Below are 20,295 nucleotides of genomic sequence, written 5' to 3' on the forward strand. Positions count from 1 at the left end.
TCCCAGGGTCTGCAAATCCTGTCTTCCTGAGAACTTAGAAAGTTGACACAAGTCTGAGTAATGCTTAGATGGCCTTTGGTGTATGACCAACTACAAAATTTTCATGTGCTAAGTAGGCACGTCAGATCTGTATTTTCTATGTGAATACAGCAGTAATCTCTACATTTATTCCAGGAAAGTTTCGAAACTTTCAGTATACTTTGTACCATTGGAGGCATATGTGAAAACAAAAACAAAACAAAAACACCCAAGCCCTGAAATCAAACCAACTAAACAAAAAAATTACCCCCAATAGTAAGACTATAATAAACAAAATTTCTTAACTTTTCCAGTGGCAGAATTTCTCTGACACAGATGCATTCCTTATCACTGATGTCTCCTCTGAATAGCATGGTCCTCATCAAAAATTAACTCTAAAAGGAGGAAATTGAACACCCCTTTATATATGGGCTCCTCTCTGTTAAGAAAGATGCAGTTCCACAGAACTACCTGAGTTTTCTACCTCTGTCACTATTATTGTTGTCTCTAACAAAGTGAAATGTTGGTATTTCCCCTTATATTTTGCCCTCTCCTCTACGCTCCCATGGAATCAGCTTCAAATTGTACCCAATGATTTCAGGATACTATTTCCAAGCTTTTGTCTGTGGGTCTTTGTCCTGGGTTACAATATAAAGATGTATTCTATTTCTATCCTCAAGAGCTGTTGAAACCAGGAGGGGCATTGTTTTTCCTTATCTCCTGTTAATGGGCCCATCAATGTCTTGCTGTATAACTCAGAGATAGCTCCCTCCAGGAGCCATTTCTATTTAATGGGCAATCAAGGACCCACCACATGACTCAGAATGATATCAACCCATTGTGAGATGCTCTGCCCAGAGGGAAGGAGCTATGCATCCCACCTGGATATAATCTGGGTTTTGGGATTGAGCAGTCAGTCTTTCAGCTGGATTTCCAGAGGAACGGCCATCTTTTCCACTGGATCTTCAGAGGAAGACTACACCCTTTCTACAGGATCACTGCTCCAACAAAACCACATTTGCCACTCCAGGACTGCAGCCAGCAATCCAACTGGACTGCTACCAACACCCAGACCAACAGGGTGTCAGGTTGTATTCTGACTTTGATAGTGGTTTTTCTTTTGTATTATTGCATGTATTTTGGCTTTCCTTTTCCAAATAAATTGTATTTCTGACTTGGAGTCACTCACTGGTTTTGCTTTCAAACCAGAACAGTCCTTCTGTGGGAAAAGGGTTGTTTTGTGGCATGACACTTGCTGTAACATGAGAGGAACCATTGAGTAGACCAACAACAGCTACAGCAATACCAAAGCCATCCATCAAAAGAGTTCCTCTAATGTGGTAGCAGCTACCCAGGAGCTCTCACCTGTGGCAAATGGTGACATTTACTCCTGCTGGGAATGTGGCTGGGCAGACGGATGTTAAAGAGGGCCTGCAGGGCCGCCTGCGCCGCTTGCCCCTTAGCCAGCTTCTTGCTGCGTCCTGAGCCTTCAAACGTTCTCCCGTCCACTCTGACAGCCATCACGAAGCTCTTGATGTGCTGCTTCTCCACGGTCTCCGAGAGGCAGACGTAGCGCAGGCCGGAGCGCAGCTCGTTGAGCAGCACCACCGGGTTCTTCTCGCTCTCGGCCTTGGCCACGTGGTGCTTGCCCGCCTTGGCGGGGCCCACCAGGTCCAGCGTGTGGCACAGCAGGCGCCCGCGCCGGTACGTGGTGGAGAGCAGCTCGTTGTTGACGGGGTTGTAGACCGAGAAGTCCTGGCTGTGTGTGGAGGGTTCGAACTCCTTGAACAGAGTGTCCGGGAAGTCGGCCTGGTCGGAGGTGAAGTCCGTGGATGGGCTGATGCAGTTTCCCATGGCGAGGTGGGCCTGGCAGGCGTTGGGGAACTGAACGAATGACTTCAGAGCGAGCTCTGCGGCGCGCATTTTGGCTTTCTTTTTTGTGGGGCCTGTGCCTTCAAATGTAAGTCCATTTACTTCCACAGCAACAGCAAAGACTGGAGCATGCACCGGACCTGTCTGGGACACCATTTTATATTGTAATCCTGGTTTGAGTTCGTGTAGCTGAACCAGAGCGTTCTTTGGTGTCACTGACCATGAAACCTTCTTCCAGATAAGCTGAAGTTTGCAGAAATGGCCATTATTGCCTTCCTCTAAGGGTCTTTTCCTCTTACTGCTAGTTGTTCCCCCTCTTGCCCTATCAGTAGATGCTATTGGATGATCCTCCAGGTTGCCAATGTTCCGATTTTCCTTTACTTCTGCACTGCTGGTACCTGTCAGTAAAGAAAGGAAACAACTCACATTACAACTGTCATCATCATAGCTGACATTATGCCTAGGGCTGTCAGAATAGCCAAAAAAAAAAAAAAATTGTTGCTAAGCCCATTTTAGGAGTTTTCCCTAAATATCTGTATAATGGTTGGTTTATTATTTCTAGCACAGTTTTCTCGCATGTTCTGAATGTTTACTTGTCCCTAAAGGTCTGCTTCTATTAGTCATTAGCCTTCTGTTTTAAGAAAAGATTACATCATTCAAAGATGAAGCATAATGGATGCTATGTGACTTAAATGAACTGCTTGATAACTGCTAGTAAAGTGTAAATAGTTTGCAAAATTCCCTTAGGATGACAATTGTTCTATAATCCATGTGGGTGAATGCTTATGAACACATTATTAGAAATCAGAAATGATTCACAAACAGAAAAATTGGGCAATGCATTGAATAATCTATTTGCAATGAATACATTGACTGACTCTGCTCACACCATAGCCTCTCGCATTGTCAACCTAATGAATCCAGACTAGGAAATGATCTGACAGACCTTCATAGCATTTGAAACAATTATTTGGTCTGGACTCAAATCCCAGTTTAGTAAGTGAGTGCCTTTCTGTCAAACTCAATTGCAGATACTCTTAGTTTCTGCATCAGTAACAACTAATATTGCAAAAGTTGCAGATAAATCCCAATGAGACCAGGAGAAGCCAGAACATGATGATGGGAGCAATTAGTGATGTAAGGGATGATCGTGTCAAAGAAAAGCAACAGGAGAGAGAGTGACTGCCAGGAGTGCCAGGAAGGGAATGAAATGCCAGTGGGGAGCTGTGGAGGGGGAGCACTCTGTTGTTGAGACAATGAATCCACCCTGCCTTGGCCCATGCCTGTGCAATGTTCTGCAAGGCTGTGAGTGTTCTGTGCCACAGCAGAGGCATGGCTGAACATGGAGAGTCATCCCACTGATGTCCTGAATGAGACACAAGATGTGCTGCTGGCTAAATAACCATCCTATAAAATTTCTGTAATTTCTGATGAGTTTGTTTAAATGTCTTGCATCTCTGACACATCCTCCAGTCCTCCTGTGCATTTCTTGGGACAGAGATAAATGGAGGAAGTAAATATGAGTGTAACCAACCTTACAAGGAAACCCATCCCAGCAGTGATGCAGCTGATCCCTTTCCAAGCAGAGCACTGTGCAGCTGCCTGCTTTACTCCAGACACTGCTGGGCATGGAGCCTTTCCCCGGTTCGTTTTGTTATTGTCAGACGCTATCAGCCACCTGCACAGGCTGTGTCAGTCCCATGCACAGAGAAGGTCCCTGTGGTCCTTAGGGAACAGAGAGTCCTCCCACTTTCTGTAAGGGCATGGCCACGTTTGGTTTTCTCTCTACTCAAAGTAGAGTGAATGTAAGGGGTGAGATGCTGGCTAAGCTTTGAGAAACTCCTGCTGGAGGACAGTGTCTGTGCTGTATGCCAGTGTTAGGCTTGGCCAACAGATACACAGGAGCCTGTGGAGATCATGTAGAACCAGCCATCACGATTAAAAACTTTTATATCCTGAAATGTTACACTTGTATTTAATATCAAAAGACTTTTTCCCATCAGAGCATTAAGTCTGCACTCATGCAAGTTGTTCCACAGAAGGAGGGCCACTGCTTAGACAGGAGTAATAGTCATGGCACAAATGCCATCTGTGGGGGCTATTTGCAGAACTGAATCTTTAGGCTTCCTCTCCTGAAAACCCTGCAGCACACACTGAGCTTCCAGCCTGGGTCTGTGTCTCACCAGAGTTATCACCAAAGAACTCTCTTCTGCAGTGCTTTGCTGAGGTAGAACATGACAAATTAAGGTTTTAGTGACTAGTTAATTTTTACTTTCTGAAGCTAAGGGGACAGAATGAGGAGAGGTGAGGAAAGAAAGTAAAGCAAAAGACATACATAATAGAAAAAAAGTTTTATCATATTGTATTCAGCTGTATAAAATACGACATCTTGAAACCAACCTCTCTGGAAATAAGACATTTAAAAGATGATGATAACTAAGGCACAAGGATAATGTGCTGCTTTCTCATTGAGTTCACAACTCTATTTATAGAGACTCTGATCTGAAGGGAAAGGGAATATCAGCTTTAACTTCCTCTATCCAGCTTGGCAGTGTCTCTGGCCATTTTCCATCATGACCCTTTCTCATGTTTTCATCCCACTCAGAAGATATCTCTTTAGTTGTGTGTATTTTTTAATGCAGAGGCAAAATATTTTGACGCAGACATATTTTTTTAGCAGGAAACAGGTTTGGTTCTGTATTTCACACCTCCTCTCTCATCTTAACCTAATAGGTTTTTACAGAGCCAATTATGGTACATAATGATACTGTAGTCAAGAAGCATGAAAAGAAAGATAGCTCCTGCTTCACACAATATTCAGCTTTGAGGAGAATTTGTATTGATTATGCACCACTGAATAGGAAAACTCAAGAGGTTATTTGTGTTTATCATTCATATTGTCTTATTCCATCTGGTTTTTCTTTCATGGTCAGAGAACTGGATTTGTGAGCATCAATGTGTGACCTTAATGTCTTACCTTGACCACCCTCAATAAAACAATGGTTAACTAAAACCACAAAATAAACATCACTTATTTGTCTTAAATTATGTCTATAAAATTGTCTAGTCCATGTTTGGCCAACAGAGAGTTTGCCTTGATGAAGTGAAAAAAAATGCAGAGATGCAAGTGAAAAACTTACAGAGATCAAGCACAAAGGATGTGTGGACAAAGTTGGGCATGCACAGTGATGACATGCTTGTATTTATGGTGTGTTTTAGCCTCCCCACAATAAAGAAAGTCTGTACAAGTATCCTTACAGCCAACCAGGTTTTAGAGCACCCTGTCCTGAAACACGAGGAAACAGCTCAGTTCTGCCCAGATCTCAGTAGGAGCTGCAGCAGCCAAGAGTCATCGTGGCCTGTAAAGCAGAGGCAGCCTAAACTCAGTGAGTGCCTCAGAAAGTCTGTGAGCCTGATGGACTTGTGTGATCCCTGGCAGCTGCCAGGAAATGTGAAATTACTTTATACTTTCAGGTATCTTTGAAATAGGAAGTCTTTGAAATGTGTCTTTTATGAGACCTCTGTGTAGCAGACATAAGATTACCTCTCTAATGGTGGCACATGTACTTCTATTGTGAAAATCAGACAAAGCAGGCAAATGACACCAAACTACACAAGATAAATACTGTAAGCAGCTGTAATAGAACAATCACAAGCAATTTTAGAAATGAAGAGTGCTAAAAGGAAAGGGGTAAGTCAAAGGATACACACAGGGAAAATGCAAAACTGTGGATCATTTTCAGTCTTGTTATTTCTCATAATGTCTTTGTTCTTGACTCTCCCAAATATATTCTTTACATTTGGGAAAAAAAAAAAAGATAATAAATTATGGCTCTCCCATGATGAAAGGTTGAAGAATAATAACATTGAAAGGGGATGGAGTTAAAAAAAAAAAAGGAGGAAGGAAAATATAGTTTTTTGGCAACAGTTTCTAATTTATTTAGTAAGATTTCTAAAAAAGTCCTGCAGCTTTGCACAGTAATATCTCCCCAGGTAACTTGATTAATTGATTTTTTCAGTTTCACAGAAAACAGGAGACATTGTGATCTTGTATTGGCTTCAGTAATTGAATGGGAGAAAGGAAAGCAGTTAGTGAAATACATTTATTTATGCACTACTCCTCAATATTCTGACTGGTCTTTCATGTTTTTCTCCTTTTGGTCATTATGCACAGTAGAGTTAACCTAGAGAGTTTGCATCATCAAGAGCATTTCAGAACTATAATGCATCACTAATAATGACACTGACTATGTCTCTGGGTCTTAAGGGCTCTGCAGAACTAACCATCCGATCCTCCACGCTACATTTGAAGAGATAATATTGTTCCTGTTGAAGGTTATTCTGCTGCCAAGTCAACTCCTAGGGAGGATGGGAAAGGAGAGGTGGTAGGTGGCATCTTCCTTTTTGCTGGCATCTTTACTATTGAACACAATGGACACTACATTATTGAAAGGTTGTGATATTAGAAGTAAGAATTTGCTATATCTGTATTATAGCCAGCTCCCGATTCAACTGATATCTGTGAGACAGGCAGTTACTGTCTTTAGAAATGTTTAGTAAACATAGATTGCTTATGTAGAGTTCATTTTTGCTGTTCCTCTATATCACATTGACTGCAGGTGTTAGAAGGATTGAGTTCCATAATTCCTGGAATACTTGAAAGCAAAAAATCTTGAATCAGGAGCAGTAGGAATGAACTCAGGAGCCAGAGCCATGGTACCTCTGTCCAAGGCCAGCTCTGACATCAAATGCAATGTAGGGCAGTCTCCTCTTGCAAGCAAGATGGCATTTTCATACACTTATTGATTCCCCAACCAAGAGTTGGGAATGTTTCTGCTGGGATTTTTAGGTTGATATTCTTGACTTTGGAATGATAAAATTGAAGTTAACAAGGGAAATCACTCTTTTCCCTTTCACAGGAAAACAAACATGTATTTTTAAATCTTCATGTAAAAAGTGTAGGTAAGCCATTACTTCTCTGTTGAACACTCCCTGAACACTCCCTGGAAGCTCACAGGGTTCAGGTGGTTAAAACCAATTAGATTTTGTTGGTGTGTAACATCTCACTACAGAGAAAAGCATTAACAGTGAAAAATGTACAGGACTTTGCTTAAAGGAAAGATGAAAAGTTGAAAGGTGATTGCCATTTTCTTTAGCTCTTCCAGAATGAACATACTCTACTTTGTCCACCTAACTATCTGAAATACCTGTGAAATCCATGTCTACTACAGATCTTACCTATGAGGGAAATTATTCAAATGATCTAATGACCTGACTTAGATTGATACTAAAATTCTGGTGCTCTCTGTCCAAGTTAGCAAAGAATGGCATGTAGCAGAAAATGTGGGCAGCCCATGGCAGAGGCAGACCTAAGGACATACCTTCCTGAATCAGAGCCAGAACATTTTAGGCCCTGGAGAAATCCAAATGATAGCAATAGACAGTTTTCAAAACAAAAATAAGGAAATAGTTTTGGTGAAGGATTGCTTGGAGCTCTGCCTCCTGAAATGAGATATTCACTTTTTTCTTAGCGACAGGGCTGTCTGTCTCACAGTGTGAGGCTGTATCTCACACTGGAAACAAAAGCTCTGGGGCCTCATGCTGTCTGAAGAGGAATTTGACCAACATGCTCATAACTGAACATGCCTCAGCACATTGAATCTGAGTCTGGAATGTGCCCTTCAAGGCTGCTGCAGTGGTTGAAATCAGTGTGTTGGGGACCATCTGCAGACCCTGGGGAGGCGTGTGCTGCCCTGAGCCTGTGCCTGTGGCAGCACTCCATAATGAGACACCCAGGAATCCTGCGCTCCTGCTAGAGGTGCAGCCTGGATTCAAAATGACCTGTGGCTGGTGATCATCTGCCTTGACCCCATGGCAAAGTGGGGATGGCACATTTAAGATCAGGGACAGGCATAGTCTTGTAACATCATGAAAGGCAGACAGGTTTAAGCAGTGAACAGGGAATGATTATTCACTGTTTCATGCAATCCCAGCACTAGACACAGCAGGTTTGAAGCAATAAAAGGGTGCACTTTTTGACAGCACTCTACATCGCTCCTTGTTCCTGGCCGCTGTTGAGATCAGAGGTATCAGTGGGCTCTGGAGAGGACAAGACAGTTCTGTTGATGCCTAAGAAATATCATGATTCAGGTGCAAGCTCTAGCAGAGTAAAATTTTCCTAGGGGCTAGAAGGTTATACCAAGGGGAGGATCCCCATTTAAATGTCCTTTTTCTCAAAACATCATTTACAAGTGTTGAAGATCATGAACAGAGCTAGGCTGCCTATTTCTAATCTTCTGTGATATTTCTTACATTCTTAGGTACAATTTCTTTTATTCTTAGGCACTGCCTTCTGGGGATGAACAGGGTGGTCCTTTCCTGTTCAAGAATAAACCTTCATCAGAATAAGGTTCAAGAATAAACCTTCATCAGAGACAGATGTTTACTTTACCTACAATTACATTTCAATGGTGCATGGTGTCTTTAATAAGTTTTTCTAGTATTAGTTCATTGATCAGAAACCACAAAAATCATGTCTGTATGCTATTAATCACCTGTTGAAAAAGCAGGTGTAGTTAAACTGCATGGCTCCCTTTATAAAGAAGGCCTAAGGGAATGTGAAACAGGATTTGTATCCATTTCAGCTGGTGGAACTCTGCCCATTGATACAGCACAGTTGGGAAGCAGTGCTCCCACAGGATGCTCAGTGAGCAGAAAACTACAGGGATAAGCAACCCACTTTTCTATGTTGCCAGCATTCTCCTGGGCTCCTGTTAAATTGTTAACACAGGAGAAGAATTTTCCACTTGTTCAGAGCAAATCTCTGAAGCTCTTTAAAATATGGAATTACTCCAGAGGTACATGTGTGCTATAGGCTTTAGTGGGATTTAGGCCACTATACTGCAAGTGAACACAGAAATAGGGATGAATTTAAATGAATTCATATTTTAAAAAAATATTTAAATATTCAAATAGTAACACCTAAAACATTTTTTTGTATACCAAGAAATAAATAGCTGCCTTTTCACTGGAGCATATGTTTGACCAAAGGGAGAACTGGGTAGGATGACCCTGAAAACAGAGACATTTGCTGTTTCTCTTTCAGAAAACGGAGCTTACCCTGTCCATGTGAGCTGTTTTACAGCCCACGCAGGCACAAAGCTGTCTTGGTGTTGCAGTAGCAATAAGAAAATGGTGTTACAGTGTTTGGCTTGTACAAACTTCCTACATTACCTAAAAATAACTAAGTAGCACATTTGGGGACTATTACGCAGGAGGCGCCTGCACAAACTCATCGTGTGCATAATATGTTTCCTCTGTGTGTGTGTGTATACTTCTCACATGTCTTCCTGAAAATACAGCCTTCCTGGGAGCCATTCTGAAGGATTTTCAGAGTTTTTTTTTGCCTTTGCTAAAATCTGTAATTGCCTGCCTTTGCTGTGCAGCAGAATAGTGTGATGCCCATGTGATGCTCAGCAGCAGAAAATAGCAGGCTGTGCTTCCTCACTCCTCCAGCAGCTCTTCCCCTTGCTGGTGCACCATGACCAAACCAAGGCAGATCAACAACAACAAGGGAAAAACACCAAATTCCTCCCACTGAGTGGCTCTAATAGGGCAACATGGCAGCATGTGTCTGGCTGGGAAAGAAACCAATGTGGTAGGTGATACTAAAATGTTGCTCATTTGGTTCAGTAAGCTTCCCTCCCTTTTTTTTTTTAAAGATTCAAGTTGTGTTACAAAAAGCAGGCAGGATAACAGGCAATAATTGCTTCTAGGTGACAAATGGAAGGGCTTACTGAGGGTTATTAATTCCTAACTGCCACTCTTGGGCTTCCTGGTGTTTGGAAAACTTCTCAACTCCTTCAAACCCAGCAGGACTTTTCTCCAGCTGTACAGTCATGGGCTCAGAGAATTGGTTGAGGTGTAAGGGCCCAAGAGAATACTAATTAGCCAAGAGTGGGTAATTTTTGGGTTATAGCGGTTTATTTAAGCCTGGTTAATCAATTCTCAATTTGATAGTTCTGTGCAGGGCTAGGACCTGGGCTTGATGATCCTTGTGGGTGCCTTCCAGCTCCCTTCTGTGATTTCACATGAGGACTTGCCAGTAGTTGCAAAACCTCCTCCTTTCCACAATTGCCTTTTTATTTATGAACTTTATTGTTCATCTATAGAGAAATGAGACTGCTTACTTAAATTGTCTTCATCCTCCATGGTGGTTGGGCCAGGACTCAGGTACTTGAAGGGTGCTATGAAGGTTGACAGTATGCTGAGTTTTTCTAGAAGAAAACAGAAGAAAAGATACACATAAAATAGGTGCTCAGTCGATGCATTCACATCTACTTCACACTTTTTCTCAGGGCAAAACATCTTGGTAAGTCTGTTTGGTTTTAGGACCAATGGAGGAATGGCCTGAAGTTGTGCCAGTGAAGGTTCAGGTTGGATATTAGAAAAAGGTTCTTCCCCCAGAGGGTATTTGGGCACTGACCCCGGGCAGTGGTCACAACACCAGCCTGACAGAGTTCCAGAGGTGTTTGGACAGTGCTTTCTGGCACTTGATGTGACTCTTGGGGATGTCCTGTGCAGGGCTGGGGGTTGGACTCAATGATCCTCATGGATCTCTTCCAGCTCAGCACATTCTGTGATTCTGTGACTCTACAGTACCACCACAGTTTACTGAACCTCAATGCATTTATAACACCTGGCAGATACAAACATCAAACACATATTCCTCCTGGTTTCTGACCCCATGTAATGTTTATTGACTGTGCTTCCCAGCAGTGGTGTCTGAGCACTGCAGAGTAGGGGATGCTTGAACTGGTCCAGCTGGGAATGGGGGAGGCAGTCAGCCCTGGGAGAAGGGACATGAGCACTGCTCTAATGGATGAGATCATGTACTTCAATTGTTTCCTCTCCCCAGTGGAGTCTGAACCAGAATTCTTAAGAGAAAACTCATTGATGGATGGCACAAAAGACTACCATGGCTTGTAATTCTACCAGTTTTTGATATGATTTTTGGAAAACTCTCATGGTGTTCCCAGAAAGCTATTGTTCACTCAATAAGAATGCTATTTGAAATCCCTCTTGTGTGTTCATATTAAGTGCTTTTAACTGCAGTTTCTGTTTATCCTGCAGACAGTGTATAGCAGAGACATTTACTTCCAGTGCCATGATCAGACTCTGCATTAGAGGCCAGGGCAGATTCAGCAAAATGAGAACTCATACTGACTTATACTAGGTTAATGCTTGGCTCAGGACTTCTCTATAGAGAAAAGCTGAAGTTAACACAAACACCAGAAACAGATATATATGTAAGTGTTTTATTTCCTTTGATAACTAGTTTGTTTAGCTGAACATTTATTTTTTTAAGGCTGAATTCCTTCTGACACACTATGGAGACTTTATTAAGGACCAACAATAGCAGAGTGTCTACTTGACAGAAGAAACAGAAACACATCTAACAAAGGTGATCCACAGCTTTGAAGACCTTTGTTGCTATTCTAAAGTACTTCTCTGTTTAGAAAGCTTCAGCTATGGCAGAGGAAATAGGCAGCTGAGGCTCACCTATTTCCTCAGTGAAAATGCTCTTTACCCTGCACATTGTGAACAATGTTGGCCTCTCATCCTGCGGCAGAAGCATCAATGTATTCTTTCAAGGAATGTATTCTTTCAAGTGACACAAGAAATAACATTTCCAAGGGAAATTTCCTTATCATTGAGAAAATATTTCTCTGATTTTCATCAAACTACCTGCCTGCTAAAGTACCACTGGTCTAAGAGGTATTCCAGCTGAAGAGCTCTTTAAACTTTTTCAGCAGCCCATCAATTAGCTTTTTTGGCCTGGTTCTTCCTACATTTGCAAACAATCCTTGTTTTTGTTAAAGACTGTTATCAGAACCCATCAAAAATGACTGCATATATTTGCCCTTGGCTGGGTAACATTACAGCTCAATTCTATTACAGGAATTCACTGTAAAAGCTGACTGCTCTTTGTTAAGTAAATACAATAAGCAGAATAAAAGATTGCCTGAAGAAAACCTTTTTTCCGTCCAGAAACCTTTCAGCCCAGACTAATATATAATTAGAGCACAAATTAGCCTCCTTCAATTGCAATTTCATTATGGGATTGCAGTGATGCCAGGACCAAAAGAATGAAGCTATTTATGAATGTAATAGCCATGAGATTTTTCTAAGTGAATTCTTTGACACTTTTCTTGCTAAGGCATTTCTCACTGAGAAATGTGGTGTCTCTGTACGGCGTCTCACTGTGTGTGAGACTTGGGTTGTGATCCTGATAAAGGCTGGTATTCACTCCTGACTTCCTCAGCTGGTTCCTTTGATTGAAGTGAAAAGAGCGTAGGCTTTTGGGACTGAATCCAAAGGCTGCATTTGGTAAGGGAAATGCTTCAGATGATAGACACAGGATCAGGGCAGCCCTTGGCTGTAGTACCAGCAGTGACTGTTGTGTCTGGGTACTGAGATCCCAAAGTGTGTGTACTGCACCTGTGCCTGACTGCTGACAGCTGTCAGACCTTCAGGATTAACTCTCAGGACACTGATGTCACACACAAACCTGAATCTTCTTTGCTGAGAAAATATTCTCACTTATCATAGTGAGAATTAATTATTAACCAAGCACTATGGAAGTGCTTTCTTGCTGCAGTGGTTAATGCTTACTCCTGGCACCAATCAAAATGCAAATCCATTTAGTTTTGTACTAGGTAAAGAGATATTTTATGATTTAATTTTGTGTAATTGATAGGTGAAATTTACAATGTGGATTTAAAATTCATCAATTTAATTTTTATTTTGTCTTAAGGGACCCTTCAACCATCTTAAGCTTTTGTTGGTAATGTTTTCCACTTGTTCCCAGAGCCCTTGCTGGTGACTTTACTTTGTGTGGCAGGGAAAAGGGATGTGAAATTTGCTGCATGCTTAGAGTAGCAACGGATGGGATTGTGTCAACCAAACAAAGGCAGGTCCTAATAACAGGATATAATTCTATCAATACCAGTGATAAACATTATAATTCAATATGTCAATCCATTGGCTAAGCAAGGGAACATTTAGTGTGTGTCTAAATGGGAGGAGGAGGAGGAGGGCAGGGTTTTGAGTAAGCTCTGTAAAAAGAGAAAAGCTGTAGTAAACACACAGACTGCACAGATGAATTATTGACCCAGAGAAGGAGGAAAAGATAAATGACAGAATAATTATTGAAGGTGTTTACAGGGAAATAGTCAGGTTAGGTTTAAAATTATTGGTATTATTTTGCACTTCCATCTTTTGCACATTATTGCCTGCTGCTGTAAAGGCCATGAAGCACTTCAACTTTATTGCCAATGGTGAAATTCTGTGCTAATTGTCAAGATTAGAAGACTTGTATAGTTGTACTTTATGGTCCCTTTGTAGGTTAATGCCCATCATAATTAGCCTTGTTTCCAACAGTTTGATGAAAACTTATGAATAAGAATAAAGGACAAGACTGTATTTGAAAAAATCATATAGAGAAATACCATGAAAGCCTCCTTCTCCCATTCTCTTTTCCTTCCATGGCTTTGCTTTTTTTTTTCCTTTATTTTTTTCCCCCAAAAAAGAAGCAATAACAGGTAGCCCAAAACTAGAGAAGCTATTTTTAATTTATAATTGTAAATGATCTCTGTATTTGTCTGAGGAAGATATTTATCAAGGTTAGAAGAGAGAGTTTAAGTAGAAAAAAAAGACATTTCAAAAACTCTTTTCTACAGAAATGCAGACTATATAACCCTACATTTATTAGAAGTAATACATGAAGGTATTATTGCTGGCATTAGAGTTGTACCCAAAGTCTCTGATGCCATGAAGAAGAGGTTTCATAAAGGCCTACATGGACACAAGGAAAGCTTTATTTACAATGGAAATTGAGAGACGAAGAGCAGGTATAGTGGAATTTGTCTCTAGCTGCCCTGGAACACTATTGCAAGATGATGGCATCATATTTTGTAGTGCATTCACTATAAAAACAGTCTTCCAAGTGGAAATCTGCTCCAGTAGTGTAAGCACAAAAATCATAATTTCTTTTGAAGAGAAGCCTATTAGAGGAAGGAAAGGTCAGTCTTCTGTTTTGTGATGGAAAAGGATTTCAATCCACTCTTCTGAGGATATATTTTCCAGCAACAGTAAATAATTAACACAGAATCATGAAGTGTTTTTACAGTAGTCATAAAAATAGTTAAAATTGAAAAAAAATGGGACAAGATATGTGTTGAATGAAATACAGAAAATGCTTTAGTACAAATGATTCAGCAAAGCCTGGCACATAAGGCAGGCAAGTTTCCATTAAAACCTGCATTTTTGTGAAGTTGCTTTTGCCCTGGGGATGCAGTCAGAAGGCTGGTCACAGGTCCTGTAAATACACTTTTATTGTGAAGACAAGAATGCACATATACAGCTATAAACACCTTTGTGCCCTTCATACCTATCAGTATTTGAAGGGCACCAGACAATACTGCTTGATCATCAACTCTAGGGAAGTTCTTTCACTCTCAATCACCAGAATAAAAGCAACAGGAACAGCAGGAGCTCAACACTTTTAAAAATCAGCCCTTATACATGTTCAACAAATTGTTTAGCTTTGAGAAGAGCAGACTGAGTGGGGTCATAACAGCAGCCTGCAAGCACATAAAGAGCTGCTGCATGGAAGAACAGAGTAAGCTGTGTTCCATGTGCATTAACACAACCAGAAGTAATGGACTTAAATTACACCAAGGAAAATTCACTTTAGGCATTAAAAACCCCTTCCTAACAGTAGGGATAGTGTAGTGCTGGAATAGCTTGTCTAATGGGGAGGTGCTGAAGGGCTGACAGCTGGAATCTGCAGGGGGTTGCACTTCCTTTATAGAAAGGGCCCATCCTTTATACTCTCCCATCTCTACAGACTCCAGCAGAAAAACTTGTCCTGACCATGAGATCCTGCAGCAGGGTCTAGCTCAGACTTGGAAAAGTGAGCAGGATTTGCTGGTATTTGCAGAAGTTTGTGGCTTGCTCTTTTGCTTGGCAGCTAATGAGCACTATTAATAATTGTTTTTCAAAAATGCAACTTTCAAACACAAGAAGGATTAGACAGATGGATACCAGTGGTTTGCTAAATCAGAGTTAACAATGTTTTACTGAATTAGTTTCATTCTCATACTCAAATTAATTACCATAAACTACTTTACTTGTCAGAGGTCCCTTCAATAGTATTCTTTTAAAAACACAATGCAGACATTATAAACCAGTCCTAAGCAATTCATTTGGTCTGTGTAGAGTACTAAATTACTCAGGAAGGGACAAATATGATGCAATAGTGTAAACTCAGCTGCAAAATATCTTGGAGAAAACATTATTTTTCACTTCTCTAAAGTATTTGCAGCTACTTGAATGGTTACATTTTTACAGTTGTGTTTAGCCCTTAAGGAGGGGGGATATAGGGAAAAGAGAGCCTGCACATCAGGAGATGATCCTTTATCTTTCTTCCCATATCTTAGTCAGTTCAAGCTTGGGCTGACACTGACTGACAGGATGAAGAGATTCTTAATGCAAAAGAAAAATATGGCAGATTTGTGGAGAAAATAACAATGTCTTTAAACCACGGCACTTATTGGGGAGGCTCACAGCCTTCTAAATTATGGCTTGTACGGCCACCATGCTGCATTATTTAATTTAGGCAGCTGGTTTGTAGGTAGGGATTTACTTGCATGGTGTCAGAATCAGCCCTTACAGCTGAGTTTGAGAACCAGGTGTTGAAACAAAAGTTTCTGAGTGTGCAGGACTCAGCAGCATTGCCCAAGTGCTTTTTGCTTCACATGCAAGCAGGCAGGCCCTGTGTTATGCTTTTATATCCACACTGACAAAGCTGTCCCCATGAATTACCACCACAGTTCCACTGGGGCTGGGAGGGTCTCTGTCCGTCCCCTCCAGCCACGTTCCAGTTGGAAATGTGTCTGCCCTGAACCCCTTCAGAGGGCTGATGTTTGTATAGACAGAGCAGCAGCTTTGGCTGCTGCAGGGGCTCCAGTTTGGTGCCTTGCATGGGATAAGCGCAAGCCTGAATATATTTGCAAGGGGCTGTTGGCACAGGCCCATTCCTGCTTGGTTTGAGTTTTCCTCTCTCAGCCCTACTCTGTGTGCTCCTAAATCAGAGCTCTGCTGACACCATGGACCCTTGAGAGCCATCAGTCAGTGGAACTGGAACAGCACACCTGGCTGAGCACTCCAAGGGGGAAAAAAGAGCCTTTGAACTGGAGAATATGAAAGGGTTAAAATATGTGTATCTGTTCCTGTCTGTAGCTGTGATGCTTGGCACCCCTGAGAGCACGGCCTTTGAGGTGGACAGTTACTAAAGGTCTGCTTTGTATAATTGGTTTTTAATCCAGAGCGTTTGCTGTGACATCCCACCCTGGCCCACATGGGAACTGTTAAGGAAAGCTTTTCTTAGAGGTAGCAAAGAAATATGCAGAGAGAAAAACCTTCTGGTTGAATATGATTTTTGATTGGAACAATTTTCTTAAAAACAGAGACAAAAGGGACTATTCAGATTAAGGAATTTAGGTTTATAAAAGAAAAAAAAACCCTCATCATTACTCTATTTGTTCTCTGCTTCAGCAAGGACCTGAAACAAAGATGTAAAATATCAGAGCACATTGCTTTTAGTCTGATAACTAAAAGGAAGACAAAACCAGGGAACATTTTGGTAGTCAGCATTTCAGGAGAAGGTTTTCAGCTGCTCAAAGCAGGTTGTGCCTCGAGTTAGAAGTCAGAGGTGTGAACCTGGAGCCATGAAATGTTCCTCCGAAACAGGGCAGCAAGCTGTTCCGTACCATGCAGTGCCCAAGCACCTGCTTCTCTGCCTTGCCTGGAAATGCAACATGGCCTGCCAAGTGCAGGGGTCTTCTGTAACCAGATCTACTTGCTGCCTGTATAATTTTTTTTAAGTAGTTCTTGGAGCAGAGAATACATTTTTTTCTCTAGTCTTGTTCAGTGCTTAGCAAAATGGGTTCTGTGTCCAAGACAAGAGCTCTGGAATGCAATTATATTGAGTAGCAAGAACAGTTTATGGTATTATGATACTGCAGAGAACATTGAATGTGAAGCACCAGTTAGCTCAGGGGCCTGGCAGCTGGACTAATCCTCTGTGCATCCCTTCCCAGCTGTCTGCTGACCCAGAACTGCTGCCTTGGAAAGCTTTTGGGGAAGCTGTGTGAAATGTTTCACCAGGGCCAGTCCAGCACCTAACAGGCAGTGGCAGGTCCATGCCCTGGGCTCTGGCCCTTCTGCACCCCACCAGTACCTCCACACAGGGCTCTGAGGCCAAAGTCACTTCTGCCTTATCACTTAGGAAGCAGAAAGGACCAGCAAAAGCCCCATGCATGGGATTTATATGGATTCATTCAATATGGTCTGAGGTACACAGGGATATATTTAATTGATCACATAATGCATTAAGACATCATTTCTTTCTACAGTGGCATGTCCTGAAGCTCTCCTGCATTTCTGGAATGGAGACAGTGGGGTTTAGCTGCAGATTTATCAGGAATTCAAATGGGCACTTGCATAGCCAAATCTCAGGGGCTGTGCTTTGGTGCTCTGTACCAGCCCACTCCAAGCTCCTTCACCATGGAAGACTCTAAGGAATGAAATGTGTTGTGTTGTGAAATATTACTTTCTTATTACTTCCAGTAAAGAGCAAAGTAAGTAAAAAAACACAAGGTGGTAGATGGATTTTTAATAAGAAAGGCAATGTGTCTGTGTTTTGTTCTTTGTTAGATTCCTTGGAAATCAATTTGAAATCTAGTTCAGCCTAGTAAAATTAGATCTAAAACTATTTAATTTTGTTGCTAGAGTGTTTCTCTCTCCCAATGCCTTGCTTGAGGACACGCAGAGATAAAAACTCTTGAGTTATTATCAGTTTATGTGACTCTGTCTGCCTGTGGAGTGTACTATATTATGTATCTCTAAGTGATCTGGCTGTGGCTTGAAAATTGCAGTTTAAAATCCACTTCTTAGCAAGCTCCTTATGCTATTTGAACATTCATTTTGGAAATATTTTTATTTTGCTCTCTACAAGCTATGACACGCTTTTATTTCCTTTTCTTTTTTATCCTTATTTTTTGGGGGGATGTCATCACTTTAGAAAACAGGAGAAACACAGAGAAAATAATAGCATGAAACCCACCTGTTCCTAATGTGTGCTGAATAGAGATGCAAGAAGACCACAAAAATAGCCAGTGGATTTATTAAGCATACAATAAATCAGTGTGATTAACTATGACTATTTGATTGTATGCCAAACAGGATTATCAAAAAGTCTTCAGTCATATGGGCAACTAGTTTGGCCAGTACCAGGGTGAGTAGGTTAGTTTCTTATCAGCCTGTGTCTGTACAGATCTGCACTACTTAAGGAGACTTTGCTCAGCTGGAACATAAAATGGTATGAAAGTCCTTGATTTGGGTTAAGGGAGGTCTGCCTATCAATAATTTAAACCTGTCAACTAAATTATGATTATGTGAAACATGAGTGGTCTAACCCAAAGTAAGAGTAGCACAGTTAGTAAAGGTATTTAAAAGGATGCCTGGAGCCAGTGGAGCTGAGGCCTGGGGAGCAAAGCAGCTGCCTTTGCAGGCAGGAGTACAGACTAAGGCTCAGCACTGTCCATGCAGAGGGACAAGGAGGATACAAAGCTTTGTGCTGCACAACTTGATTTTGAAGGGTTTTGCCACCTTCTGAAACTAGCAGTCCTCTCAGGTAGACAAATTCTAAGGTGGGTCTGAGCTGCTAACACCAAGTCTCAGTTTTCCAAACTTTGTCTCCAAGTTCAGCCATTATCTGCTGTAAGAAAGGCTGAACAACACCAGGAGGGACTGATCTCATTGGCACATACACCTGCAAATAAATGCCAGTGGGATAAATGCAATAAAACCTTCCCAGTAAGTGCCTATTGATTTTACCTGGAACATGGATTTAGGCTAAAAGACTAACTAGTAGATGTCCAAAGCTAGGAGACATGATTTCTAGACTACCTCCCTGGGAAATCCTGACCTGTGTTATCACTGCCTGTGGCTGCATTACAAGGTGCAGAAAGGGATGTCCTGCTTCCCTGAGCATTGCAGCCCCTGCAAGAAGGCTTTTCTATTGACAGGATTTATTGGTATTTTCAGTCCTTGATCTATGCATACGTTTGGGTAATGAAATGAATATGTTACTGAAAGGGGGATCAAAACTCCTTTATGCTCACAGAGCTCCCACTTGAGCCACTCAAAGATCTGCAAACACCATGAGTTACTACATGGAGAAGCTGTAAAGGTATTTGTGTAGGTGCAATATGGATGAACAGCTAAGATATATATTTTATACCCTGTAAAACAACAGCTCCACTGTGAAGTGAGTCACCCAACATGGGCATAGCAATGTGCTTCACCTCAACACAACACAGCTCTTTCAGTTCTTTTAAGGTTTCACTTGCAGTTAAGGTTTCCTCAGCAGTTAAGCCCACAAATGCAGATGCAGAGCTCTCCATCTCCTTTCCAAAACTGGCTATGGGACTGATGTGGAACAGCCCCAGCTGAGTGCAGACCCTGCCTGTGAGCACTCCTCTGTGAGCTGTAACCCTCTCCCTCCCAAAATGAATACCTGCTAAACATTGGGAAGTGAATGGCCTGCATCAGAAAGCTCCAGCTGGCAATTAGTGCTGAAAGGCTTTTTAAAATCTCTTCTCTGTTCATCTGCTGTAAGCAGCCAAGTATGACCTCTCCCTTTTGTACTTCCATAATAACAACAACAACAACAACAACAACAACAACAACAACAACAACAACAACAACAACAACAACAATAATAATAATAATAATAATAATAATAATAATAATAATAATAATAATAATAATAATAATAATAATAATAATAATGCATATTTAACCTGATTCCTGCCCAGATTTATCCTTGGTAACATGAGGCAGTCTTGTGTTAACTAATCTGTCTGTGGGCAGAAAGTTAAAGGCATTACCATTACAGTTTAGGGTGATATAAGAGGGCTGACACTTGCAGGGCTTTCTTTGGAAAGATGCTACTGAGAGAAGTCAGGTCTGCTAATTGAGCCAGTTATTTCAGTATTTAGGCATTTAAATTCTCATTTGACCCCTTGGGGGCTGAGACAGCTAGGAGGGGATAGGGGCTGTCCTGGGGCTGTCCTGGGTGCTGCTGGTATTACAGTGCCTTTGACTGAAAAGCAGCTCCTTCAGTTTCACCTGTTAAGGCATGACCCTTCAATATTTATTAAACTTTCCATCACTGCTTGTAGAGAGTCTTAACATCTCAGATTCATCACTGATACTTTGTTAGTATTTTCTTTTTATTTTTTCAGTCTTTATTCAATCCTAGGACAAATGGCTTCA

General features: G+C 41.4%; 1 protein-coding gene across 2 annotated transcripts in view; it reads right to left on the bottom strand.

Annotated features, from left to right (window-relative positions):
* Positions 1 to 20,295, bottom strand: part of ADARB2 (adenosine deaminase RNA specific B2 (inactive)) — a 305,116-nt gene that overhangs the window by 96,762 nt on the left and 188,059 nt on the right. For both annotated transcript variants that reach the window (XM_058808746.1, XM_058808753.1), the window contains exons 2-3: positions 10,080 to 10,166; positions 1,384 to 2,288 (exon numbers count right to left, since the gene is read on the bottom strand). In XM_058808746.1, the coding sequence (XP_058664729.1) occupies positions 1,384 to 2,288; positions 10,080 to 10,166 (992 nt within the window). The remainder of the gene's footprint in view (positions 1 to 1,383; positions 2,289 to 10,079; positions 10,167 to 20,295) is intronic.

The sequence above is a fragment of the Ammospiza caudacuta genome, chromosome 1 (assembly GCF_027887145.1).
Source record: "Ammospiza caudacuta isolate bAmmCau1 chromosome 1, bAmmCau1.pri, whole genome shotgun sequence".
Lineage (NCBI taxonomy): Eukaryota > Metazoa > Chordata > Aves > Passeriformes > Passerellidae > Ammospiza > Ammospiza caudacuta.